Genomic DNA, 27,300 nt, shown 5'->3' on the forward strand with positions numbered 1-27,300 from the left:
TAGAAGAACGCTGGAAGAAAGAGAGTCCAAAAGCCAACTTTTAAAATATAAACACCACAGAAGACTCCGAACACTGACTGTCCATGGGAAGCACTGGCACAGAGAGCAGCCCAACAGGCCAGGGCTGGGGCTCGCACAGCCAGCAGGCAGCTGTTGAGCCATGCACCATTTTTATTTTGGACTATTGGGCCCAAAAGGTAAAATCCTCTCTACCCTGTCCTGCCTAAGCCACCCACGTGGAAATAATCCACGGTAGACATCAGAAAAGAAAAAATAATCCGCTTTAGAGACCAGAAAAGAGAGGAGACTGCTCCCTTCGCAGGCCAGAGCAAGGGCAGCACTGGGTGCACAGAATTCCAGGGTAGTGCCTGGGGCCTGGGACACAAGGAAGCAAGGGGGGCACATGGACATAGAGCAGTGGAGGGAATGGATGCACTAAGGTAAAGCCAGCACACGGATTACAATCGCCTAAACAGCTCACGTCATTTTCCATCATTTACCAGCAGTCCTGACAAACCAGGGAGGTCCCAGTTGACTGGCTTATAGCAAGGGTGACGCCCATCCACAAGAAGGGCTGGAAGGATGATCTGGAGAACTGCAGCCTGACCGTGGTGCCTGGGAAGGTTATGGAAGAGACCATCCCGAGTGCCATTATGCAGCACATGAAGGACAACCAAGGTGTCAGGCCCAGTCAGCGTGGGTTCATGAAAGGCAGGTCCTGCTTGACAAACCTCCTCCTGTGACAAAGTGACCCGCTTGGTGTATGAGGGAAAGGCTGTGGATGTTGTTTACCTGGACTTTAGTAAGGCCTTCGATACTGTCTCCTGTTATACCCCAGATTTTCCTGGAGAAACTGGCTGCCTGTGGCTTGGACAGGAGTGCTCTCTGGCTGGGTAAAAAACTGGCTGGAGGGCCAGGCCCAAAGAGTGGTGGTGAATGGAGTTAAATGCAGCTGGCGGCCGGTCGCGAGTGGTGTTCCCCAGGGCTCGGTACTGGGGCTGCTTTATCAACGATCTGGATGAAGGCATCAAGTACACCCTCAGTCAGTTTGCAGGTGACACCAAGTTGGGTGGAGCGTTGATCTGCTGGAGGGTAGGATGTCTCTACAGAGGGATTGGGACAGGCTGGATCCATGGGCTGAGGCCAATGGCATGGGGTTCAAAGAGGCCAAGTGCCGGGTCCTGCACTTGGGTCACACCAATCCCACAAATGCTACAGGCTTGGGGCAGAGTGGCTGGAGAGCTGCCTGGTGGAAAAGGACCTGGGGGGGTGGGTGTTGGTTGACAGCTGGCTGAATATGAGCCAGCAGTGTGCCCAGGTGGCCAAGGCGGCCAGCAGCATCCTGGCCTGTGTCAGGAACAGTGTGGCCAGCAGGACTGGGGCAGTGATGGTCCCCCTGTACTGGGCACTGGTGAGGCCCCACCTCGAGGGCTGTGTCCCTTCCAACCCAGGCAGTTCTATGATTCTATGCGCCCCTGCTATTGCTCAAGCAAAGGGAACACATGGAGACTTCCTGCTCTGTACCAACTGAGATCAGAGCCACAACAGAAGTGTTTATTGCAAAACTGTGGATCATTCCTTGCCAAAACCAAACAGATTTTATAAAAAGGAACCAAAAAAAAAAAAAAAATCCCTTTGAAATGGTCAGAGGGATTGCCAGCAAAAACGTGTCTGGGCTGTTACTTTATTCATCTCGCTGTGCTCCAGATTTTCACTTTGTTTTTCTAATCAGAGTTCAAATCTGCTTCATGCAAACTGCGCACAATGGAGAAGGGAAGTGGCTTCAGGCAAGATGCTTCCCAGATGCCCGCCTATGAACTCTGAGTTGAACTCCCTGGTATGAGAACAAGTATGTCAAACTCGCAGGAAGGAGTCTTCTACCTTGGACAAAGCAATCCCATGCTGTCTCTCAGCCCAAAGCAGGATTCAGAGCACCAAGATTGCCGCAAAGGACCCACTCCCTTCTCCTCACAGGGAAAGAGGATAATGGATTAGAAGTGCCTGGAGAAAACTACCTGCTGACTCCAAAAACAAAAAAAGCCGCTCAGTTCAGTTTACAACACAAGATTTTTATCAGTTCATTAAGAAGCTGGGCATGAGCCAGGCTTTCATACCATTCCATAGGCCTTCTAATGAATTAGTAAAGTCTGAACCATAAGATTTACCTCAAAAATAAACCTTTTTCCTGAGGACACAGTATTTGGATGACACAAAGACTACAGATTTCACATAGCTAAGAACCGTATGTTTATTTGCAAAAGACGCTTATTTTCTACATTGGAGGCCAACTTCTGGCACTGTCATTCTGTTAACACAGGGAAAGATCTCATGTACAGCTCTTACAAACACTTGCTAAGCACAGACTGCAGATGCCTCCTAATTAAGCTGGTGATATTCCAGTTGCTGCTGCTGGTGAGACTGTGACCAAAGAGGGACCACGACAGCCCAGGGCAAGCTCAGTGATGGAACAGCCGAAGATTGGTGTGAATGAGAGTTATCCCCAGCTCATTGCAAGCTTCGATCACAACCTCGTCGGCAGCTGAGCCAGATGGAGCAGCGATGAACTGGACTCCACTCTGAACAAAGAGGGAGATAAGTGGAAGGATTAGAGGATGGAAAACCAAAATCCCCCTGAAAAGGAGCTGGCAGCCCCAGTCCTTCATCCACATCCCACGATACTAAGCGTTGAACAAACAAAGGCTTCCATCGCCCAAAGCAAAGCCATTCACAAGGGAGCTCCTCATGCGAGCAGTCAGTTCTCCCCACAGCTCAGAAATAAGAGTAAAATGGCTCCTCTGGAGGCAATAAGGCCTTGTCTTGATATTCTTAAACAGTTTAATAAACTTTAATCCTCTATTCATCCCAAATCAACAAACTGAGCAATGGCTGGATAATTACTATCCATGTGAGACCAATAACCATGAGAAACATCCTTCCCAGGATGCGCTACCCTAGCCCACAGTGCGGAGCAGAGCCATTCCTCTGCAATCCGCACAAAATTCAAACAAAAAGCCCAGGTTGCACAGAGGTTTCCTTGGAGTCACCTTGACATCCTCTCCCCACCATGACCTTACCCGTTTAGCTCTGTCAACGTTATCCCTAAAAGGGAAGAACGCATCAGAGCTGAGGGAGACAGCTGTCAGCTTGGCAATCCACTGCTTCTTCTCCGCTTCCGTTAATTGCGCAGGCACCTCCTCAAACATCGCCTGCCATTTCACCAGGTCTTCATCCTGCGAGAAGAGCCAGCTCAGCCCCAGAGCACGGGTTTCCCGGCAATCCCCTGCCAGAAGCACGTAAGGAGGAGGGATGATGACATCCCTCTGACACCCAGCTCAGCTGCGCCTTCTGCTCCCACAGCTCTGCCGCTGAGAGCTTCATACCAGGGATTTTAAAATCCCAAGTGGTGGTGGGAACACATTAGCACCATCAGCTCTTTCTGCATCCTTTTAACTCCCTTCCTTCCCCCTCCTCACCCCAGGGCTTAAGGGATTCCTTCTTGTCCCCTTTAATTCGGAGATGCTGTGCTTGGCTGCCTGCAGTATGCTGCTCTGTGTAAATGCCAGCACACACAAACAGGATCTGGTAGATGACTTAACACATGACAAACAGCAGCTTGGTTTATGATTCACCTTCTGAAACAGCAACCGCTCCAGTTCTTGCCCCCTTAAACAAGCGACTGCTCACAAAGATGATTCACCAGGTCCCCAATCCAGCTCTTGGCTTTTGATACTTAAAAAGGACATACTATTTTCTTGTCTCACTCTTGCCTGTAATGGGGAGGCCAGAGGGATTGTGAGAAGCCAAAACGCCGCACAAGCAAACAGCAGTGTGCAAGGGAAGGGCAGCTGCCCCGACAGGGCAGTGAGAGCTGAAACATTAACTGCAGCTTTAACCCTTCCTCACTGCCGGGGGAACTACCAGATGAAACCAAGCTGCAGAGCAAAGTGCAGGGCAGTTCCAGCACGTGGGGCGGTGGGTAGGGTATGAGAGGGGTGAATGAGGACACTTGGCCACTGGCCATGAAACGGGGAAGTCACCATCCCAGGCCCTGGCCACTTGATCACCCATTTCTTTGGGATCACTTACTGCTGACACCCAGGCACAAAGCTCAACCCAGGCTTTTAAGTACTACCTAAAGATCAAATCTGCAAATGCACCCATCACCTCTGGCACTGACAGTTTGGCAGCCAGCACGGGGGCTTCTCATGAAGAATATCTACGGACATTTCAAGCCATAGTCAAAACACTCTAATCCTGGTATCTACAGCTTCCTGTTGGCCGGCTATGGAACTACAGGGGCATCAAGGGAACTCAGTGACTCAGGTGGAGTTAAAGGTGGCTAATGTCCATTGCCCTAACAGGAATCACTGCCTTTATAAAGGCTGACCAGTTCCAAAAGTGGTAACCAACCAAACGCCCTCTTGCCTGAAGCCCATCCAAATTTGAGAAGGTCTCCCCAGCATGGAGCCAGCAGAGAAGCAGCTCGGCATAGACAGGAGGTGGAAATGGTAAGGGCCTCATTTTATGCCAGAGGAAACTCTGAAGCGAGCTATGGAAGGACTTGGTTTTTCCAGGGCCGGAATTAAAACTGAGGTGTATGAGAAAAGGCCCAGGCATCAGGATGCCTTGCCAGGTCCTAACACAAACAGCTGATATTTCAAGCAGCTTTGTTTCACAGAAGCTGGCCTCTCCAGGGAAACTTCTCAGCCAGCCCTTACCTCACCAATGGTCCCAGTGACATACTGATCAATGGCGTTGGAGATCTCCGCTCTCTTCACACCTGCTTTGAACTTCATGGAGAGCACGCGCGGGTGGTGCCGGAGCCACCAGTTGTTTGCCTTGTCACCAGCCAGACGCGTGCAGTGGATCCGGGACTGCTGGCCGGCTCCAATACCTATGACCTGAAGCACATGGATACAGAGCACAATCACACCTTGCTGCACAGAGATCGCAATCAGAGCTGCATTCCAGCCAAGCAATTAGGAAAGACCTCCCACAAATCAGCTGCTCCTCACTGAAGCAGAGAGAGAGAGAGAGAGTGGGTAATCAGTGAGGAAAACCTTGAAAATTCCTGCACCCCCAATCCTGTAAATTGGTTACACTGGTTACAGCTCTCTGCACAGGCAGCTTCCATGGCTCTGCTGAGCTGACAGTCACTCTGAGGACACAAGATTGTTTCCTCCCTATACATAGCATAGCCCCAGCCATCAGAGCCAAACTGTTAACCTCAGGAGAGTTGATACAATTATGGCTTTTGTTTAAGGCAAAACAAAATGCTGTTGGATGTAGAAACAAATGTGGCTGCTAAGAGATGACAGGCTGCCTACCTGTTCTTGGAAAGGGCACTTGGGTTAGAGGATTAAAGTCTGAGCCCACCTCATGCAAACACCATCATCTCTCCCAGTGGGCCAGGCATACGCCGCTTGAACAGACCAAGCGACATGTGGTGGGTGACAGGGCAGTTTGTCTGTCAAGGCTGATAAGAAGGTAAATACACTGCTCAGTCAGGAAGGCTGGTCAGTAGGACCATTACATCCCATGAATTGTCAAGGCCCCGGAGCTACCAACACATCTCATCCTCTGCCATTTGCCAGAGAGTCCAGGATTTTTAAAATAGCTGGTGCTAACCTTAATAGCACTCGTGCTTGATATCAGACCTAGTGCTTCTGGAAGCAAAATCCAAAAGGTGATTTTTTCCCCCTGAAAGAGGCTGCTATGAAAATACGGTATTTGCTCCATTTCCATTTGCTTTTATCAGACCACTTTCTTTAGAGTTCTCATCGGATATATTCAACCCCTGACAATTTTTTCAGGTACACTATAGATTAAAATACATAGAGACTCTTTGGAGCCTGGCGGTGGTAACTCCGCCAGCCATTTGTCACAGGGTATCACACAGTGCAAACAAGCTCTTGCATCCCCTCTGGGCTGCTGCAAACTCACACTGGAGACAAAGGTGACTCTTAGGTGCTGACACCACTGAAAATTAGACGTGGCTGGGGACATCTTGGTTACTGGATGCTGGCAGAACAAGCCCTGCTTCATCGTCCCCTGCGGACATGGTCTGCCTGCAGTCACAACTGGCAAGTGCAAGGGACGGAGCTGAGGTCTCTTGGGCTCCAGACTGTCTGCTGTCCTTCAGCTCTGCCATGACAGGCACACAAAGGGCAGACCTCAACACCATCAAACTCGGGCTGATAACTTTTCTCCATGGCTTTCAGAGCTGTGGGTCCTGCTTTCCAAAGACAGCTCCCACCATTTCAAACCAGAGATCTGATGGAAAACAAGTCTCTCTCCCGTAATTTCCTCCTCCTCTGAAGCCACAGCTGAACTGCTCAGCAGACTGCTCGCATGGGAGACTGCTCCAGGGACACTGCGTTGAGGCTAGCGGGTCTGGCCAATGCCTCAGAGTTTCCAGCTCAGACTGAAACAGATGGTAAAGCTATAAGCCAAAGGCTGCCCTCAAAGGAATGAATCATTTGTCTTCTCATTCATCAAGACACACAGTGACTTCACCTCTTACCAGAACCATAAAACATGCTGCTGGATACTATTCCCCCAGGGAGCAAATGAAAGACTTGGGCTGCTATCTAATATGATCTGCTCAGCTATAACTGAAGTCATCAGTGCTTAGTAAACCCACCAGGATATTAGTATTATCATAAATACTAAATATATGCAAAGTTTCTCATGGTTTAGTGACACCTTCACCCCCACAAACACTCCTGATGTCCAGCCTCTGCTCTCCCATCCACCCTGTTTAACCTTCAAACTTGCAGGGGACCCTGCATCTCAAGGGAGCTCAACACCAGCTGCGTGTAGGTATATCGTCTCTTCCAAGGAAGTTTATCCTCTCTCCCTGGACAAAGGAGAGGGCTTAAAATAGTGTCATACACTGCACCCAATAACTCACCCAGCCCTTAAGAGTGGGCCTAGCAAGCCAGGCTAGGCTAAAGCAGAAGTTCTCATCTGGAGATGCAGATTGTAGAGAGTACTGGACAGACTGCTGGTAGCAGGGGCCAAAACACCATGAAATGTTCCCAAGTTTCTAAAAAATGTGATATCATGTGCCAGAAGTGCCACATCCTCTCTGCCCTTTCCCAGCCAGAATGGTGCCTCCTCTTCATCACGTACTTGTGAGCTGTGGCCTTGCACTCCTGTGATGGAACTGGCTAGTTTGCTGCAAGCCCCAGCCTTCAGCCAGCAAGGGCAACGGTACTGGAGAAAGTGTTTCCAGGCCACTGCAGCCCCAAACACACACAGCTCCTTCATGAAGGCACCTTAGAAATCAAGCTCTACCTGTCAGCACCCAACCACCCTTCTCAAAAAGGGTGTTTTCCTTTTCTCTATGAGCTACTCCAAATATTTTACATTTTTTGTGACGTAACTTTTGTCAGAAGATGCATAACTGAACTTTGGCTTGTATTCAACAACTCTGAAATGGCAAAAACTTTGTATTACAGTTAAAGTGATGTTTCCTGTGAACTCTTCATAGGCATCCACAAATATACAGAGATTTATCTGCAACACATGGCAAGGCTTTTATAATGCCTTATAATGCCTTGCCATTTATAATGGCAAGGCAATATAAAAGCTGCTTCCCTGTGCCGCCTTCTGATGAGCCCATGTTGTTATAGAAGGAAGTTCATAGTTACAGTCCGGGAAGAACATGCTGGTAAGATGCACTTCACTGGAAAATGCTGATCCAGGAAAAACAAAATCCTTTTTTGTAGAAAAATGTGTTTTGATGCAACACTGCTGGGGAAGATTTCTTCAGTCTAGCCTGGAATTTCTAGTCTACCGAGGAGAAACCACAAGGTTGAGCTTCTGCTTAATGCAAACTATCGACTTGTACCTGAATCTCTCTTCCCACTGGCCTGTCTAACTGTTCTCCCCCTTTTTCACTTCGTGTTTCTCCCTCCGTTCCTTTGGAAGGAATACACCTCACCTCTCCCTTCCTCAAATGCTGGCTTTCTCCTATATGAAAACACAGCCGAAACCTCAAAATCCTCCACTAAGGAATCCTTCCCCCTCTATTTTCTGCCTATTTTCGACACAAAAATTAATTGTTTTTCTTTCAGAGTTAAATCTCCTGGGAATCAAAAAGTGCTTAAGCAGAGCCTATTAAGTGTAAGGAGTGAAAGGAGACAGTAATACAGGGTGAGTAGAAAAATCACTTAAAAAAAGCAAGCTTGGGTGAAAATTGAGAACTATTTGACCAAAACACTTTGGCTAGCAGGAGAACCAAACGTGCCACAGAGCTGGAATACTGTGCAAAAGCACTGAGCGGATGAGATGGATAATGAACGTGTGAACACAGAAACCCTAAATACATTCAGAATTGTAAAAATTAAATAAAAGACTTCACAATTAGGAAGAAAAACAAACAATGAAGTTACTGACAAATGTCTGCACCACTGGTGGAAAACAATAAGGTAAATTAACAGGTTTGTTTTATCCTACTGTGCAGAGAGAAAGAGAATAATTTTAAATTGCTAATTTGAAACATGATGGTATCATTAAAGAACGTGTAAATCAACATGTTACAAACTGGCTTTGCCGTGCTGAAAGTCAGATAAAACAAGTGAAAGTGTTTATTGCAATTAGCGGCAGCTGGCTTCCTGCAAATTAAGTGACACTCAAGTCCATAAATGCTTCCTCCCACTCCATGTTTTCCCAGAACTTGTTAACACAAGCACCAGCCCTTGCTGGAGTGGCCAATCCACTCACAAACACAACAAAGCCAAGCTGTCAAAAACGTTCTACGTATCTGATACACCAGAGTTTTGCTACGGGGATGCTGCGAGGCTGAAATAATCCCTGGAAAACAAAAAGCAATGGAACTGAGAGAGAGCTGGACTTCCCATGCTTGGCACATGCAACCCAAAGTCAGTCACATGCTGGAAAAGCATTTTAAGTGTAACAATCTGGAAGTTACTTTCCACCCCTGGTTCTCCATTGGTGCTATTTTCTGGTTTGCACCCAAATACCACTGTACGCATCTGATGTTATGTCTTGGTAGGTGATATGGCCAGTATTCTGCACAGCATCACCAAGAAGAACCTGAGCTAATCACTATCCTAGTGAGACTGGTTTTCAGCCCACTTTATTTCCTTCCCCATCTGTACCTTAACAACAGCCTCAATACTTAACAGCCTCAGGAAGTTTTTAGAGATTTTTAAAGCCAGAAGGGAGCTCCTACCCGAGCTCCTCCATCGCTGCCTATAGCACGCCACACTGCTGTTTCTGCACTCAGACTGTAATGACTCTCCTAAGGAAGACGACATTAAGCTCTGATTTGAAGAACCCAACACAGATTCAACACCTCTTTGAGTAAGTGATTGTAAGGGCTGATGATCTTTACTGTTAAAAAGGTTACTTGTTTCTTAGTGCAGTATCCAGACCTCTGATCTTGGTCTTCCCTGTCACATACACAACAAACCAAGACAACACAAGTTTGAATTTAATTAAACATATGCCTGCAAATATGCAAAACATCACTGAGGCCCAGCTAGTTAAACTCCTGCCTGCCTGCACTGCTTTTCACTCCTCCCCCATGCCTTCTCCCTTCCATATGGTACATGCATTACCACACGCATTTCAGAAACATCTGCAGCACCACGTTAAGTCCAGACTTGCAAAAGCACTGGGGAAATTGCTGCTGTAATAAGAGAGAAGGAGCAAAGATAGTGACACCTTTGTTCTGGGGCTGTAAGAACTAACACTCTCGAGTACAGAGAACCATTTAAAAGCAAGAAGAAACCCTAAAGCTGAGTAAAAGAAAAATGCCAGATCTCCAGAGACATGTTTTCAAGAACCATACAGCACGTGACCCCAGAAGGTAACAGAGAGACAGCACTGCAATATTTTCAGGCTGTAACAACACTCTGACAAAGGCAGACTGACTCCCAATGCAAAAAGGACGGAACTGCAGTTCATTCGCAGCCTGTACCTGTAGGGTACACTGTTTGATCCATTTTGCTGATTTATGACGTACCAAAGCTCAAGATCAAAAGCATTCTTTGTCTTTTTCTTCTGTATTTTTTTTTAAATAATCCAGGCCTATGTAAAAGTTAGCACAGAAAATAGAGAACCAGCTAAACAAGGGCATTACGAGAATGAGTGGCTGGGCAAAAATACAATTGTTAACACAGTTACAATAACTTTTGGGTAACTGAATTAAGCTGAATACATACTGATAACTTGGAAAGAAAGAATACTTTTTTCTTTAAATTCAAGATTCATATTTGATAATGCCCCTGTAAATCCCAACATAAGTTTTTAAAAAAATAATCAAGAGAGAACAGAAGATTTCTAATGCCCCAAAGGGGAAAAAAGCAAGCGCAGCCCATCTTTCGTATACAAAAAGTGAAAATAAAACTAAAAAGCATTTGGACAATCACAATCCAGCTGTGAAAACCACTGTCATTTCCTAAGGCTCTATACGGACTACAATACATGTACATGCCCTCAAAAAATTACATCAAAGGACAGAGTAGTTAGAAAGAAATGACCCAAGGCCAAACTTGCAGAAGCACCTAAGAGCTTTTCCAACCCTATCATTGAAAGAGCCAGCCCTGTCATTACCGTGAAAAAATTACAGCAAGGTTTTGAAGCAGCCTCTTGTGAAACAAACATTTAGCTCCTGCTCTGCATGGCACTGTCTAGGGCAGTTAGTCTGTACCTGTTTAATAGCTTCCTGTATGCTAAATGATTTTAAAACTCATGCCTGACAAAAGCACTCTAACCAGCTTGGCTGTGAAAGCAGGCTCTCCAGAGCTGCCTGATCTGGTTACCTGCCCATCCTTGGCGTAGCAAACGGAATTGGACTGGGTGTATTTGACAGCGATGCTGGCAACAATCAGGTCGCGGACAGCAGACTCAGGCAGCTGAAACAAAACGCCATTGTCAACAGCCCATCTTAACAACCACGACCAGCCAACTGGCTAGTGATCTGCAAACCCCCAAAGCCATCACAAGTACTGTATCACAGAAAGGTAAAACAAGGTAACTAAACATATCCTGTTTTGTTCAATTACCAGCAAATTTTGTTTACATTAAAAACTAAGTGATTGATTTGGCAGCTAATCTCACAGTTACCAAGTCAAGAGGGCTCTACCAGTGGCCCTAAGCCTGCAAAGTCTTCTGTATTCGCTCACTGTCATCAGATGTACTCATAGGCAAAAAGCTAACGAAGTATGCATAGGACCACAAGAATAATAATAGCTCCTAGTATCTGCATTAAGTATTATTTTAAGTCCGTTCTATTACTAATTTATTAAAATTATTTTTATTACCTCAACGTCTGAACTTGCTTCTGAGCCCATGACTAATCATGTGCTCATTTAACATCTGTTTTTTAATGAGAACAAGATCAGACACAAAGAAATAACCGATAACTTTCTGATGATGTGAACTCTAAAGGATGAGCAATATCAGCAGGGCCAGAGTTTATACAACACACTGTATACAAAAGGGAGAAGTAAACAGTGAGTCAGAACGAGCACATGGCTGTCTCACCATAAGAAAATACACAAGGTAGCTTCTTATAAATAATACATACAAATATTTTGGTAGTCAGAGACAAAGGGCGAGATCCAGCTCTTCTTATTTACTCAAGGAATCAAAACAATGCAAACTGCCCTGATTTACCCAAGTATATTTGGTCCAGAAAGTTTGCTGCATTGTTTTGTTGAAAGCCAGTTAAGTCTCATTAAAATATTTTAAGAACTCTTAAAATAGAACAGTGATGACTTCCTTGATGACAGCACACCAGTTCATCCCACCGCTCTCTAAGCTCATTTATGTTCTAACACTTACATTTTTATTCTTTGTAACAATGTTCTTGAACAATGACCGGTCGATGACTGCATTGTTCCTCTTCTGCATGAGATGCAGTCCATAGAGGGTCCGAATCTCATGGTCATCTGGCTCATAATGGGGATCCATCTAAAAGCCAAAGGACAGGGCAATAAAACGCTCTGAGAGCTCTTGAAAGCCAATGTCCAGTAATAGCTTAGGTTAAAAAACATTATCTAAAGAATCCAAAGAAGCGAGCTGTTTACAGAAAGCACTGTCAAATCATCAGAAGTAATTAGAATTAACTGGAGCAGCAAGGTCTCAAGAGCACAAAGTGACATTTACAGGGCGAAGAGAGGTAATGCAGTATGGATGCTTATATACAAATGTCCATGTTGCGAGCCACAAAAATCTACAAAGTCTTGTAGTCTTTGTACTAAAGGGAAAAATATCCACACAAAAAGAGTCTTTCAGTCTTCCACAGGAAGGTAGAAATATTTTAAGTTGCTTCATACATGCCTCAAGGTACAACTCCCAACCCTCTTTGACATTAAACAGTGAATGCGATTATTTCCAGAGACAGACTCTCTTGGGGCACATCTCCAAACATGCAGACCAGTTAGTTTACACCAGTGTAAGGGGCGAAGTTAAATGGAGCTGTTAAACTGCATTCAGGTCTATGCAATGCACGGGCCTGTTTAGAATTTTGGTAGCCCCAGTTCAGGTTATTGAGACATGAAGTAAACCAGATTAAGGCTACCAGCTCTAAATAAGAGCATGCACGTGCTTTCTGTGGTTTCCCTAATCCATTTAAATTTGTTGAGATCAACTTTCCTTAGCATCCCTCTGCAGACAGGCCCTGAAGATACAGGCTTAGCCAATATAACCTTATCCTAGCAAAACCAATTGAATTCAGGAGGTAATCAGCTGCCAAGATTGTCTGCAATTTCATTCCTTCTTGCCTGAAGCTCCTGAGCCATCTTCTACAGCTTCTCTGGTAGTAACACTACAATTGCAACTTCAGTTAAGCCTTGGATTTTCTTTTTGTAATGTTATAGTAAAGTTCTCTGTTCATTTGTCTCAGAGTCAGGCAGAAATAGGACCTGTTTGGCTGCCCTGACAGCATTATGGAATCTGTTAGTAACGTTCACCAAAATGGGATGATTTTGAAGTCCCAGCAACCACTGGAGAAACTAGGAAGGCAACCTGACACTGACTTGACCACACTATATTAATATAGTATGTAAAGGTGCATCATCCCAGGTCCAAACTCGGCCTGCGCTGTTATCTTCATCACTGACCGTAATAAAGACTGCTCCACAAATACCACGTGCCAAGACACGGCTTCCTCCAGTGACACACTACACACACTTCTCACCGCCAAGACTCACAACATTGATGTTGTATCTTAGATATAAAGAATTATATATATATCTCTTAGATATAAAGAATTCAGGGAGGAAACAAATTCAGCAAAAGTGAGAAGAAAGCTGAAAAGAGTGGAAAGAGAGCACAGAAGTTCTGTTTCTTTGAAGCACTCTTGCTGGTTCATAGATTTAATTACTTTAAATCCACATCACTTTGAAAGCCAAGGAAGGCACTGTATAAATATTCCCCTCTAGGACTATAGGCTAAATGTGACCACTACACTGCTGGTGGAATTCCAGCTCATACAGGAATCCCCAAAGACCCAGTGGAAACACTTGCATGCACTGTAGGGGGCCTGCATCAGCCAAACGCCCCACCTATTTGGACAGTAACATCTGTGAAAAACAGGTACAGAAAAGCAGCAGAGGCTTATAGTGGAGCAGGAGTACAAACCTGGAGCACACAGTAACCACCATTCTTCTTTTTCGCAAGGATTTTGAGAGCTTCTTCCTCATAGCCAGGAGCTACCACACCGTCAGATACCTGCAACACACAATTTCAGCTTTCATGTGAGAAAGAAAAAAAAGAAAAGAAAAGAGGAGCTAATACCAAAAGCTCCACCTGCCATTTCCAGAAAGGCATTGAACACACACTCATTGAGGTCTATATGTAGCATACAATACCAAAGGCACTACTACAATATTGGTTTCAGTCCTGGAAACAAGAAACAGCGGAGTGCTATAAGCTCTTGGCAGGAGTTAGTAAAAAAAATACACCCCCCCCCCCATCACTTTAAGCAGAATGATACCAATAACTAGTATCTCCCTCCAGGGGGAAACAGCTTATGCACTACATCCCCACTTCTCAACCCTAACACTAAACATGGCTTAAAAAAAATAATAAAATCCTTATTTCAAGTGACACTCCTGATGAGACAAAAATATTGTCAAAAGACCTGTTAACAGCACTGAAACTGAGAAGAGTTTACATTCATCAGTGCCATGAAGTGATATACACCTTTCACATTCTTATCCTACAATGTGGGTGGGGCTTTTTTGTTGTTTAAGTAATAGCATACCAAATGTTATCCTCACAAACCAGTCAAAAGTGCTGTTTCATTTGTTTGAAAAACAAGTCCCCAACGTACAAGTCAGCCCTTTGCATTGTGCCTTTCCCCTCTCAAAAAAATTGTAAGCAACACGTAATGGGATGAACGTGTTTGCTAAAGCGTTAACTCTATATTTAAACTAGTGACTTGTGGCATGCGGTCAGATATGGAGTTTATGTTGAATCCAAAGTTAAAAGCGCAGGCTGGAAAAGTGGCTGAGCCTACACACAACTTGTAACAAGTGGCAGGCAGCAATCTACATCCACCTTCCTGCCTTGGGCAAGAGGCTGGTCATCAGCTCTCTGGTCCTCTATCGTTCCGATTACAGACATTCAACCAGATACTCATGACAGCGTAATCAGGGCTCATTTCCAGAGGCCTACTTGGAGGCAGACGTTTGCAATCATCTCTTGGAAAGCAGCATTTCAAACGCTGCTATTTCACAGGCTCGCCCATACAAGCAGGTTTTAACTGGTAGGAAGAAAAGTGTGTCAAAAGATAGGTGTAAATTCTGCACTCCAGATACCAAATTACACAAATGGACCAATAAATAGTCTTCAGTAAAATGGGTCAAACTCAAACAGAATGGCTGTTACAAACTAATGACTCCATCTAGTGCGATTCTCCTTTTTATACTTGAGTGATTTGCTGCTGTTTAACTAACCTCTCTGGAAATAATCTTGGCAGTAGCCACATCGCAGATATCGGACAGGGCAATGAAATCACCAAAAGACGACATCCGATCAGCACCTGCAAAATCGTGGTTTTAGTAACTTATCAAACTACAGCATAATACAAAGGAACGTCTTTGCTCCTACAATCCAGTCAATTTGCATGAGAGCTAATAATTTAATCCCACATCAAAAAAAAAAAATGAGAGCAACAAGGATGAGAAATCCTACCTCAAACATACGTGCCTTTAAGTATTCGCATAGTTCAGATATCCTTCATTCTTCACTATATTTGTCAAAGCTCTAACTCTGTAATGACTACCTCCATTACTGCAAGCAGCTCTGCTGTAGCCATGGTGGCAAGAGGACAAGAAGCAAGGATTATACAGAAAGCTTTTACATGGGAGACAGTTGGAAAGAGTAAAGCTTTTAGATGCCTATGCTCCCAATCTGGCTTTCCCTGCAAGAAACCAGACCCCAAAAATGTAGCTAAAAGCAATTATTTTTTTTTTTTAATAAACATTCCCTATATTTAATGGCATAGCTAAAGCAAACTCAGCTCCCATCATGGATGCTCTACTACTTAGCGAGATCAATTCTTCTGTCCCTGCCATTCTAAAGGTTTATTTTTCTACCTATCATGCAACGGTTTTCTGAGGCAGTTCAAAGGCAGTCTTTAAAGTGGTGAAAAATGAACCCAAGCCAATGTGCCCCTTATCAAGTAAGGTTCCTTTGTTTTCTATAATCTGTGCAGATTTTCTAGGAGTATCACGGAAAAATGGAAGAATTAGCAAGCTACCTCTGCTAAGCAGGAGGACGCTATTTTTATTTACTTATTTTTAGCTTTTTTGTGAGCTCTGCAGTACAAAAAGCATTAAAAAACCACCACCAAATACTAGGATGAAACATTTCTACTGAAGTTAAGTATTTCTGAGCACCCCATTTGCAGTGGAAAGCTGAGTGTGAAAAGCTACAAGCACAGCTGTTTATCCCGATCCTTTAGCCAAAACTCCACAGATTTATGTGTGTGTGTACATACACACATCTAAATTAAAAAACCCTAAAATCTCCACAGGTACACCAGAGAACAGAATGCAAAATGGCTTTAGCCTCTTTGAAACGATATGCGAGGTCTGCTCACTCGCAGAGCAATTTTTGATAGGCAGTCCGTTCATTTAGTCAGTCAGTCCAATCCTTTGGAGAAAAACCCTACAGAGGAGGAGTACAACGCAAAGGGAAGAGGCTGTGAAGTTCTAAGTGTGCTGCTCAAGCACTGAGAATTAGGCTCAGCTCTTTGGACATGCTAGTTTATTCCTGGGCTTCTCACCTCTGCTTCGCGCATAGGCAGACGCTAAGGGCGTTAAGGTCTTGTGGAAGTCATGCACCATGCAGACTTGCGCCTCCTCTTCGCTGAGAGGTATTCCAACAGCAGCACCTAGTGGGAAATACAAGCCAGGGCACTCAAATTGGAACCCTCTTGCTGATCCCTGCCCCTGGGACCTCCCCAAACTGCCAGGGTAAGGGACACAGCTACACACCTGGCAGAGCCCACCAGAAGCCGCAGTCTGTTCAAAGAGAAAAGCATGGCAAGAAGGAGCCACCCACCTGCAGGACTGACATGTTTGAAGGAGGCCGCAGCAGGAATGCCTAATGCCTGCTTGAGTTCCTTCACCAGCTGCCAGGCATTGAGAGCATCACACAGGTTGATAAACCCTGGAGAGCCATTCACCACTGCAAATGTTGCACACAAACAGACACGTTAACACAGGCAGAGTCTGCTCCCCGGAGTCTGGACAGCAAGCAGAAGAGATTTCTCCCACCAAGAACTGAAATCGCTACAAATAGTTCTTGTTAAATGACCCTCGCTCCTCAGCAACCAGTTAAGTGCCTGAAGAGCTTCAGTGACTTGTGAGGAATGCACAGGCTTGAGACTCAGGAGATGCCAATACAACTCTCTTCCCTATGAGAAGCTGCTGATATGACCTTGGAGCACGACGCACACTGACCCTGTGCACCTGCCCTCTTGTGAAAGGGGAACAAAAAAAGAACATTCTCCCTTATGTTCTCTGAGTTCTTCAACTGGCAGCCGTTTGGAACAAGATCTCTTTCTGAAGGAGTCTACCAGAGCTTGATTTTGACCAAGGTGCACAGAGCAGTGCTGTCAGGGAAGAACACAAAAAGCACCTGCTCCCTATTATTCTAGTAAATAAATTTCTATAGTGACTATGGCTTTGATTCAACAAAGTACTCCAGCACTACCCAAACTTTAAGTACATGTTGTCTCTAACTGATGTCAACAGAACCACTCACAGCCATGAAATTCAGGGAAAGCTTTTAGCAAAATGCTTCATCTGGTCCTCCCATGAGAAATCCATGTCAAGAGTAAAGGTCATTCAAAAGTCTGCTCTCAAAAGCTTCTACCCTGGTCCTGCAAGAAGAACTGCTCATACTGACATGTCAGGACTGTGAGCATTTCAGGAGATAGGAGGAAAAGATCATTTTACCAATAGTCTGTGGACAAAACAAGCAGACACAGTGTTGTTCTGCTGCTATACTGGGAGGCAGATTTGCAGGCAAATCAACTTCCAGTACAGGCATGGAAAGGCTTCCTACATGATCCCAAAATTGAAATAAGGAAATTCTGCAACACAAAGCTTCATTGTCTGTTCAACAGGACAATGCCTGCACCAAGTCAGAGCTGGTTTTCACCAACATTAAAAGCAATCTCAAGAACAAGAGTAGCCACGCTTTCTTCCTCTCCAGAACAGGGGTCTTCCTCACTGCAGTAGTGCTGTGATGAGTGGCACACCCTGTAAAATGGCAGAGACCCACCAGACCTGTCCCAAACCCTTTGAGCGAGACTAGTATCCCTTCCCTCTGCCACCAGTAGCAGAAGCAGCATTCTAGAACACTAAGGTAATAAATCTCTGCTTAAAACCATCAAAGAAAAAAAAGAACAAAACCCACTCAAACATAGAGAAGACTCGTTTGGTTTCTAGACAGAGTAAATGGTGACACAAAAAGACTGGGAAGTTCTAAATAAGGAAAATGGAAAGGAGCAAAGCATCTTAAAAGGATAACAAAGTTTTTCTTTGCAAAATCTGGATCTGATGTCAAGCAGAAGGTGCACCATGTAAATCTGCTTAAAATGTCTTCACTGTGGACACACAATCTTACACTAACAGAGGATACGGAGCTACAGTAAGTCTTGTGGGGGTCAGCAGACAAGCTTTTCTGTCTCACACAGCTCAACCTTTTCATTGCAAAGCTAGCATCACTCAGCAATTAAGTAGCTGTTAAGGCACCACTGGACATCCCTCGGACAAGATGGTATTTCAGTTTTAAAGACAACCGCTGAACATGCCCAACCAGCTCCTTTCCCAGCTATCCCAGAGCTCCCTTTGGGCCAGCATGGCCTTAGGGCTCACCTGTCAGGGGAAGTTTGGATCTCATCGTGTAGAGCTGCGCAGGACTCTGGTGAGGATTCATGCCGTACCTCAGGGGCAGCTGAGACACCCCCTTGCTGTACTCTTTCCTAAAGTAGTCAGAGATGGCAGCATCATACTGAGCAGTGTGCGTGAATGCCTGGGGACAGAATGGGGGACATCTGTCGGCTTACAAACATCAACTTACAAAGAATTTGGTGTTTAAAGAAGTGAATGAATAAAAGGCAAACGAGTCTGGCCTAGCTCTTCACTGCAAGCAAACACGACCAACCTTCAGTGCAAGATGACGCCTGGTTTCCATGGAGGTGTCTTTGTCCTTTGATGTCGCCATCTCTTTAGCTACTGCAGAGTAGTCTGCAGGGTCACACACAACTGTCACGCGAGCATGGTTCTTGGCAGCCGCTCGCAGCAAGGCAACTCCTCCTGCAAGAGAAGGATGGAGGCATGAGGCACTTCCTTTCTGGACACGGCATAGCGGAGAGACACATCTGAGGCCAAGAAGGGACATGCACTAATTAATCATTTGTGCCAAATGAATGTGCCCCCCACCTCTCCAGCAAAGAGAAGGGACTATAAGAGCACTCTTCAAAACACACAAGGCTGGTGAGTGTGACTGAATCCACTGGTGAAGGTGCAGGCACAGGCAGAGCGGCAGCAGCAAGGAAACAGGTCATGGGCTGCGATGAGCAACTGGGGCAAGAATGCCTTCAAGCAGCACAGCCACATCACAAAGAGGATAGCTGTCTTCACACATCGCGTAAGCGATGGGAGCTGGGGAGGGGTCTATAGCAAGATTTACTTCTATGCTGCCAAGCAACAGAGGCTCCCAAATCTCTCTGCAACCACTAATGAATCCGGCCCAGGCCCTCTGTGTAAGATAAAATGCCACTCTTTCCCCTTAAATCTGACTCTGCACAGCTATTACAACACTTTAAATCATACAAGACACTAGGCTGCTGCAAAGCAAAAGTAGAGGCTGGCACTGCCGCATGCAGAGTGAGTATTACTCCATAAAACATTTAATAGAGCGCTCTGCTGGGCATCATTTGGACTAAACTACTGCACCAGCCTCGTGGCACAAAACTGTGCCTGTACTGTTCACAAGCTACCAAGCAGAGATGCTGCAGTGAAGGAACGGAAAGCCTTTTGGGGTTAATAACCGGCAGGAGCAAAACTGCTGCTGATATAGGTATCCATGCTTCCAAACTCAGGTCCTAACTACTCTCCTACATATGCAGACCAGCCCCTTTCCTTGTAATGGCTTCCTGCAGTGATGTCTTCAGCAACCCCCAGAGCACTTTCAGTGGTTCAGCTTTTTCTCTCCAAAGCTCATGTTTACTTTTATTACACTGCCAGAGGCTGCAAAAGTAGTTTAATCTGCTCTCTGTGTTTCAGTAGGAAGCATGCTCCACCTGGCCTTTCCTAGCACAGCCTTCTCCGGTACATCAGGCTCCTTCTTTTGGGCAGTGCATGACTTGCCCACCCAGGCAGCATGGCTTGCCAGCCTGTTACAACAGCCACTTGCCATGTTAATCGTAGGTCTGCTTAAAAGCAATGAGTTTTACCCAGCTACGGTTTCAGTCTGCTCCTTGCAACTCCTGAGCTCTTTAGCAGACTTCCTTTATGGGTGTGCAAGGCCACCAAACAAAAAGAAAAGAACCAAGACCACTTAAGAGACCAGAATCATCAAGTCTGCCTAGACAACAGATTTGCTCTGCCTTTAACTTACCAATATCAATCTTTTCCACTGCCTCTTGCACAGTTACATCTGGAGAAGATACGGTCTTCACAAAGGGGTAGAGGTTACACACTACAACTCTGAGAATTGAAGGGAAAAGCAGGGTTATTCAGTAAGAAATAAAAATGCCAAACTGGGCTTGGCAAGCACAACATACCACCTGTGGTTGTACAGCCTTATCTCTCAGACCAGGGACCAACATAAAATCCTGCAGCCAAGGCTTCTTTCTCCAGAAGACTGAAGAGACAGTGATGTTCAGCCAAAGGCCAAGCGATGGTACAATGCATTATGAAATTTAACTGAACTCTATGCATTAAACAACATTACAGCAGATAGAACCACAGTTTAAAGAAGTTAGTTTAAAGGAAGCATTTCTTTGAATACATGGGCCTGTATTTAAATGTTTAGTGATTTTGGTGCACAACTTCATCCATTTCAGAGGACTTCAAAGTGGGCTCTCAGCAGCACTAAAAATAGGCATCCACCACTTTCACAAGAGAGCAAGCACCCAGGGCAAGGCCCATTGCAAACAAAGTACAATCAATCTAATTTTCTGCAACTTTTCCAAGAGCAGAAAATGACCTTCTGGCCTTTCAAAATACCAACAGCATATGAAACCTGAGTGCACAGCCTGGATCCCATAAAGCCTCTGTAGCACATGAAAGCAGGGGGGGAAATTGGCTTTCCTTTCTCAAGTTAAGACTGGACCTTAGGGGAATTAGTTTTTTGATCTGATCTGGAAGAAGCTGCAGTCCGTATTCCAGAAAGCATGAAGTAATATCTTGCCCTGTCCCATCCTACCAGTGCCACACGAACTGTGGTGGAAGGAAGTATCTGTTTTGACCTTCACAAACAATGTTTTTAATTCAAAAGAATTAATTTGTGAATATATGAAAGTATTGAACTCCACTGCATACCCAGTATTGGCAGTGAATTGCTGTGATGCATACACTCGTGTCCAACTTATAATACTCCTTTGTTTCTACACTGTGTGATGAACTTGAGCAGAAGGGATGATCAGCTTCCAGTATGGTTTTCAGAACCCCCTATGTCTCTAAATTTCCTACCATGTCTTTTATTGCCAGTTCTATTTCTAACACCCCCTCCTCCCAATCCATTCATGCTGCAAACCATCAGGAATCTGTGGACTTTTAACACTGCTAATGCTTTTATCTGTGGAAATCAAGATAATGAATGTCACGGTTTCCTACCTTGACTTCGGTATGTAAATTTTATGCAACTATGCAAAGACACACCTGCTGAGGATCAGCCCCTTCTGTTTTATGTAAGGCAACCCAAATCCAAATTATTACTCCAGACACGAGCGCCCTATAAGCCACTGATGTAAAGGCGTGTTACTCCTCCTGCAATTCAGCAGAGCCTGATTTAATATGTAGCGTACTCTGAAGAGCCACCACTGCTGCACCATCTATGAGGATTCCTGCTGTTTAAAATGTCAGGCTTTCAAATTCAGCCTGGAAAGCCATCCCTCCTAGGCACATCAGGTTTTTAAAAGTAATTTTAAAAGCTAAGATGCATTCTGGACCAATCACCACAGCCAAACTACACCTCCCACCCTGGATATACCTACAACTTACTATGTTCAATTCAGCCAGTTATTTCTAAACCAGGAGCTACCACTGACATAGGACTGGTTACTCACAATCCCTAGTTAGATGTTAAAACCAATTAGTTAAACATAGTCCCAAACTGCCCTGTGTGAGTGTACTGAGTAAATACATTCTAACAAAAACAGAATGTTTTTTTGTTACGTTAGTACACAAACTGTGTTACTTCAATTTCTGGCTGCAGCTCACTTGCTCGCACAATGGCTCTCAGAAAGTAAGCTTTCTGTCTGTTATCTGTGTGTTTTCTGCCTGTACAAATGCTGCGTGTTCACGTCTACTCTTTATTTACATGTTGAAACTCAGTAAACATTATGCAAATATCAAAGGGTATATTTACTAAGCAGGTATTTCAAAATCAGGGATTGTCATCTGATCAGACATCCAGCGCCAAGGTGAGGGGAGATGCACCAGCTTCTAAAGCACTGAATTCAACTTTGCAGGAAGCGTAATCTGGCCCAACATTGGTTAAATATGAAGTGTCAACATTCTCAGATAACCAGAAGAAATTAAAACCTCTGTTCCCTGTGGAAACCACAATGTAATTTTCTTGGTTCAGTTTTCTCTTACTACCAGTGATGAAGATGAATCTGTAGAGGACTGTATTTTTAAAACATAGTATCTCCCGGCAGGGAAAAGGGAGATTGCAGTCCTCCTGGTGGGCAGATGCTACAATCCCTACTGCTCCCATTCACTGGTGTTGACAGGTCACCAATGTTCATTTTGGACTACTGATGAATTGCATCATGTTCCCCAGCATTTACCTTACAAGGCTGAAATCCTGTTTGTTCATATCAGCATTATCTTCTGGAATATTGCGAGCCAAAATGCCTAGTTACAAAAAACAGTACATCTTTTTTAAAAAATAATTAAATCACCAACACTTCCTTTAATTCAACATCTTCCTTCAGACTGTGCTTTTCCTCAGAGACTTCTATCACAAAAGTTTTGATTCTAGTTCAGACAACAGTCCTCAGCCCTTACTCCTCTGTCTTTATTCCATTTTACTGCCTCTTTGACTGTTCAAACTCTGCGCTATCATTTTTTTTCCCCCCCAACGCTAAATCCTAGAGCATTCCAAGTGCTGAACAGCAACCTCAAAAATGTGCTTTATAAGCATATAAGCATTGCTACCCTTTTAACGCTAAAACTGTCATTAAGGAGTTCATGGAGAGGGAAAGGGCACCTGCCGCTCATCAGCCAACAACACCAAAAGGCCATGAAACAACAGGAGCAAGAGAGGCTCTGCCTCCAGCTGAGCAGTGTAAGTGGCTGGCTTGGGTCCAGGAGCTTGGAGGAACATGCAGGTGACTGTCTGGCATGGAGAAAGCAACACCCCAGTCCTGGGTTCAAGGCTGTCACAGGAGATTGCCTCCAGCCCTCAGGTATGATGGGCAACAGGCTCCATTTGAAGGATCTCAAGCACAGTAAGAGGAGATGAAAAAGCAGATGGTTTAATGTCCAGATTGACCGACTATCAGACATCTTCCCTGCTGAGGAGGGGCTAAGGAAGATTAGACATGCAGAAACTACCCACTACAGACTAAGCTGTGACGTTCCTTATGCTGTGCACCAGTCTCATCCACAGGTTAAATTCAGTGGACTCTCTCCTGAACAGGTCTGAAATGGAGTCTGCAAAGAACGTGCAAAGGCATTTGCAGAGAAGGCCTATTACTTGTAGCCCTGGGGAGGAAAAGCTCTAACTGCAGAGATGCCAGTATAGCAACAGAGGAAGTAATTCAGCCACGGTGCACTTCTCCACCCTGCGCTTTTCACCTCTCCTTCTGTTGCTAGAGCAAATCTGTTTTCATTACCCAGGTCTTCCACCCAACCCTTAAAAAGACATCTGTCAACCCCTTCTTCCCACCCTCACTGCCCATGGATTTCTTTTTTAGACTGAAAATATATTAGCAGAAACATACCAGCATGCACTGCAGGATGAAGGGTTTTCACACGTCCACCTAACATCTCAGGGAATCCCGTCAGGTCCGAAACATCTCTGCTCAACGAGAAAACACAGCACAATAATAGATGTGCCATACCGCCTTAATCTATAGGTTGAATGTTTATTATCCCCATCAGGGCAGCAACTTAGATCTACTGGCAATGTCGGTTTACTGGAAGGAGATGTAAAACCTAGGAGTTTCGAAGGCAGCGAAGTGGGGAAATAAACCTAGCTTTCTTTTGGTCCATCTGCTAAAAAAATAATAATAAATCACCACCTTTCCATCAACAATAGGAAGAGTTTAGAGAGAAAACACATGCAGGATTTCTCTGAACATCAGTATCTTGTATCTCAGTAAGAACACAACATATGGAAGGTGTATTACTAAACTGCTAGGAAAAACCTATGCTGAGTGACAGAGTAGGATACATCCTTCAGAAGGCTGTGAAGTAGTTCTGAGATGAGGCATTCTATGTTAAGATAGATCTGACTGTTTTCATTACGGTTGGCATCCATCAACTACTTAGCAAAATGCTGCTAGGTACAGAAGGATTAGTAAAAACAGCCAAAATGTTGGTTTAATGCTCTCACTCTTCACAAGATAATGATCTGTATCTTATGCAAAAGCTACATCTGACAGAAGACAGAAAGGACACTGCTTTCTAGTGACCCAAAACAAAAAATTGTATAAATGTCACTACAAAACCCACCTATGCCGACGGGACAACATCTGCTTTTCCCAGGAATGAAAATAAAGTTCATGCTCAACTAAGCAGTACAGTTATTTCTCGAATATGCTGAAATAATCAAGATAAGCAAATCCCAAGTCAACATGGTTTATAAGAGAGAATGGAAGCCCACGCTCAGAAGATACAATACCTCACTACTCTTCTTCCCAGCTTAGCCAAAACATTAATTAAAAGTTTCACTGCTCCCTATGACTGCTTATGATCTCTGATCTAGTTGAAGATGTCCCTGCTTAACAAAGGGGGCTTGGACTAGATGACCTTTAAAGGTCCCTTCCAACTCAACACATTCTATGATGGTAAAGGAACAAGAAGCTGGAAAGGGGAGGGGAAATATGACCATCCTTTGCTCCAGGCTTCACTGATAACACAGCCAAGCAAAGAGGTTGGAGGGACGTGACCAAGTGCTGGATAACAGCGAGGACAGGGAGCACTGGAGGTGGTGTATGTTCATGCTCATGTGTCCCAGGGGCCTATCGCTGCATTCACTGGAAGCAAACAAGGAGTTATAGTCACCTGTCCTGCCAAATACTTGACAGATTTTTCATCACTGTACTGGAAATAGTTTTTATTTGGCTAGAGCTGCTTTTTTAATCACAGCATGGAAGAAACTGAAACAGATTTCCCCGGAATCACGGGTCAAAAGAGCCAGTGACTGTACAAGCCCCTCCTCGAACAGTGGATGCACAACACTTAAAAGGCTCTGCCTGAAAAAGGTGACCATCATGCTGGGAAAATTATATGTGACAAACGATCTCCAGTGAGCTTCAGCGTATTCCTGACACATGTCACCTTTCCTGTCCCAGGACCGGGCAAAAATCAGATTTCACCTGGCTGTGATGAGCCGCACCAGGGTCAGATTATGAATTTCAAGACAACTGATGGTCTTGCGGGAAAAATAACTGGCTCAAGGTAGACAAGGCATCATCTCCAATGCAAGGCTCCTGACATCTCTGTGTGCTGACCTGCACAGTGATACTCTTTGGCCTCAGTCAACCAACTTCAGGCCAAGAAAGCTGTGTAGTTTGCTCTGGGGCAGGTTTTTTTGGTTTTTTTTGGAAAGGCAGATTTGCTTGCAGACCAGTTTTCAATCATTTTTGCTCACAGATGGAGAAAGCAATTTAACCAACTTCAGGACCCAAATGAGCATTTTTGGTGGAGATCTATAGGAAAGTGTCTGTACCTGACAGGCAAGCCAGCATCCCTCAGGGATTTGGCTGTTCCTCCAGAGGCAATTAAACCCAGGCCGAGAGCGTTCAGACTCTTTGCAAATTCCACCAGGTTGGTCTTGTCAGAGACGCTAAGTAAAGCTAACAGAGGGGGGAAAAAGAGCACAAATATTTAGTTTTTAAAAGTGGAACAGAGAAAAAAAAACACAACAGGATTAAGAGACTGAAACACACTTTGTAAGTTCTATAACTTATGAATCTTCTCTGAGGCGAGGAAAGGCCTGACAAGGAGGTGACCGGGCCGGGGAGAGGATTGCTGACCACCAGGGCCTCAACTTCGTCACCTCCAACCCTGAGAAGGCCCCCCCGCTCCTCCTCCTCACCCCCGGACAAGCCGCCGTTTGCCTCCTGCCCCCCCACCGCCGCCTGCAGCGCCGCCGCTCCCGCCTCAGGGCGCCGAGCGCGGGGCACCCCCTCACCGTCCTTCCCGCTTCCCTCCCACTCCCAGGAGTTCAAACCCCTGGAAGCCAAGGTATAACCAGCCCGGAGGGAAAGAAGCGGGACACACACACACACCCCGCCTCAGGGCACGGGAACTACCGGGTTGGAAGCGGCGGCCCCGCTCCGAGACGAGCGGCACCCGGCCGCCCCTCGCCTTCCGGGGCCGCCCTGTTTAGGCTGAGCCCGGCAAACACGCCTCGGCCCGGCGACCCTGGCCCACCCGCCCGACGGCCATTTCGGGCTCACCCTCCCTATCCCCACAGCCCCCCGGCGGCTCCAACAGCCGCGACCGATGGTCGCTGCCGCCGCCACCACGGCGGGCGGGCGTTCGCAGCCCGACCCGGGCTGCCAGGGCCTCGCCGCCCCCGCGTTACCGAGCTGCTGCCGGGCGGCCATGGCGCCGTCGGTGGGTGCGCGCAGGCGGCGGCGGGAGGGCGGGAAGGAAAAGGGCGAGCGGCGGCGGCCCGGCGGGATTTGGGCGCCCGCTGCAGGGAGGGGCGGGGGCCGGAGGGGGCGGCCCTGACGGGGCGGGGGAATGGCGGGCAGGCGGCGGGGTGAGAAACGAGCGCGCTGAGCGTGTGCCAGGGGGCGTGGGGGACCTTAAAGATCATCGAGCTACAACGCCGTGCCCTGGGCAGGGACACCTCCCACCAGCCCAGGTTGTTCCAAGCCCCATCCAACCTGGCCTTGAACCCCTCCAGGGATGGGGCAGCCACAGCTTCTCTGGGCAACCTGGGCCAGGGGCTCACCACCCTCACAGTAAGAATTTCTTCCTGATACCTAATCTAAATCTCCCCTCTTTCAGTTTAAAACTGTTACCCCCTCATCCTATCACCATGCTCCCAGATAAAGAGTCCCTTCCCCATCCCTGCTGTAGGCCCCCTTTAGGTACTGGAAGGCCGCTATAAGGTCTCCCCGGAGCCTTCTCTTCTCCAAGCTGAACAACCCCAACTCTCTCAGCCTGTCCTCACAGCAGAGGTGCTCCAGCCTTCTCATCATCTCTGTGGCCTCCACTGGACCTGCTCCAACAGGTCCATGTCCTTTTTATGTTGGTGGCCCCAGAGCTGGACGCAGTACTCCCTGTGGGGTCTCACCAGAGCAGAGCAGAGGGGCAGAATGATCCCCCGTGACCCGCTGGCCACAGCAGATGTGTGGATGTGCGCAGGGTGCTGGTGTGGGGGAAA

General features: G+C 45.9%; 1 protein-coding gene across 1 annotated transcript; it reads right to left on the minus strand.

Moving 5' to 3' along the window:
* Positions 1-2,223: 2,223 nt before the first annotated feature.
* ATIC (5-aminoimidazole-4-carboxamide ribonucleotide formyltransferase/IMP cyclohydrolase) lies at positions 2,224-26,686 on the minus strand. Its single transcript, XM_074594790.1, has 16 exons — positions 26,491-26,686; positions 25,630-25,756; positions 23,678-23,754; positions 22,520-22,586; positions 20,122-20,210; positions 18,664-18,815; positions 18,375-18,531; positions 16,552-16,677; positions 16,274-16,381; positions 14,940-15,025; positions 13,621-13,710; positions 11,821-11,949; positions 10,797-10,889; positions 4,719-4,901; positions 3,075-3,230; positions 2,224-2,576 (listed from the first exon to the last, which is right to left on the minus strand). The coding sequence occupies exons 1-16, from the start codon at positions 26,510-26,512 to the stop codon at positions 2,457-2,459; spliced, it is 1,782 nt and encodes a 593-aa protein (XP_074450891.1). The 5' UTR covers positions 26,513-26,686; the 3' UTR covers positions 2,224-2,456.
* Positions 26,687-27,300: the final 614 nt, after the last annotated feature.

This window comes from Larus michahellis, chromosome 7 (assembly GCF_964199755.1).
Source record: "Larus michahellis chromosome 7, bLarMic1.1, whole genome shotgun sequence".
Taxonomy (NCBI): Eukaryota; Metazoa; Chordata; class Aves; order Charadriiformes; family Laridae; genus Larus; species Larus michahellis.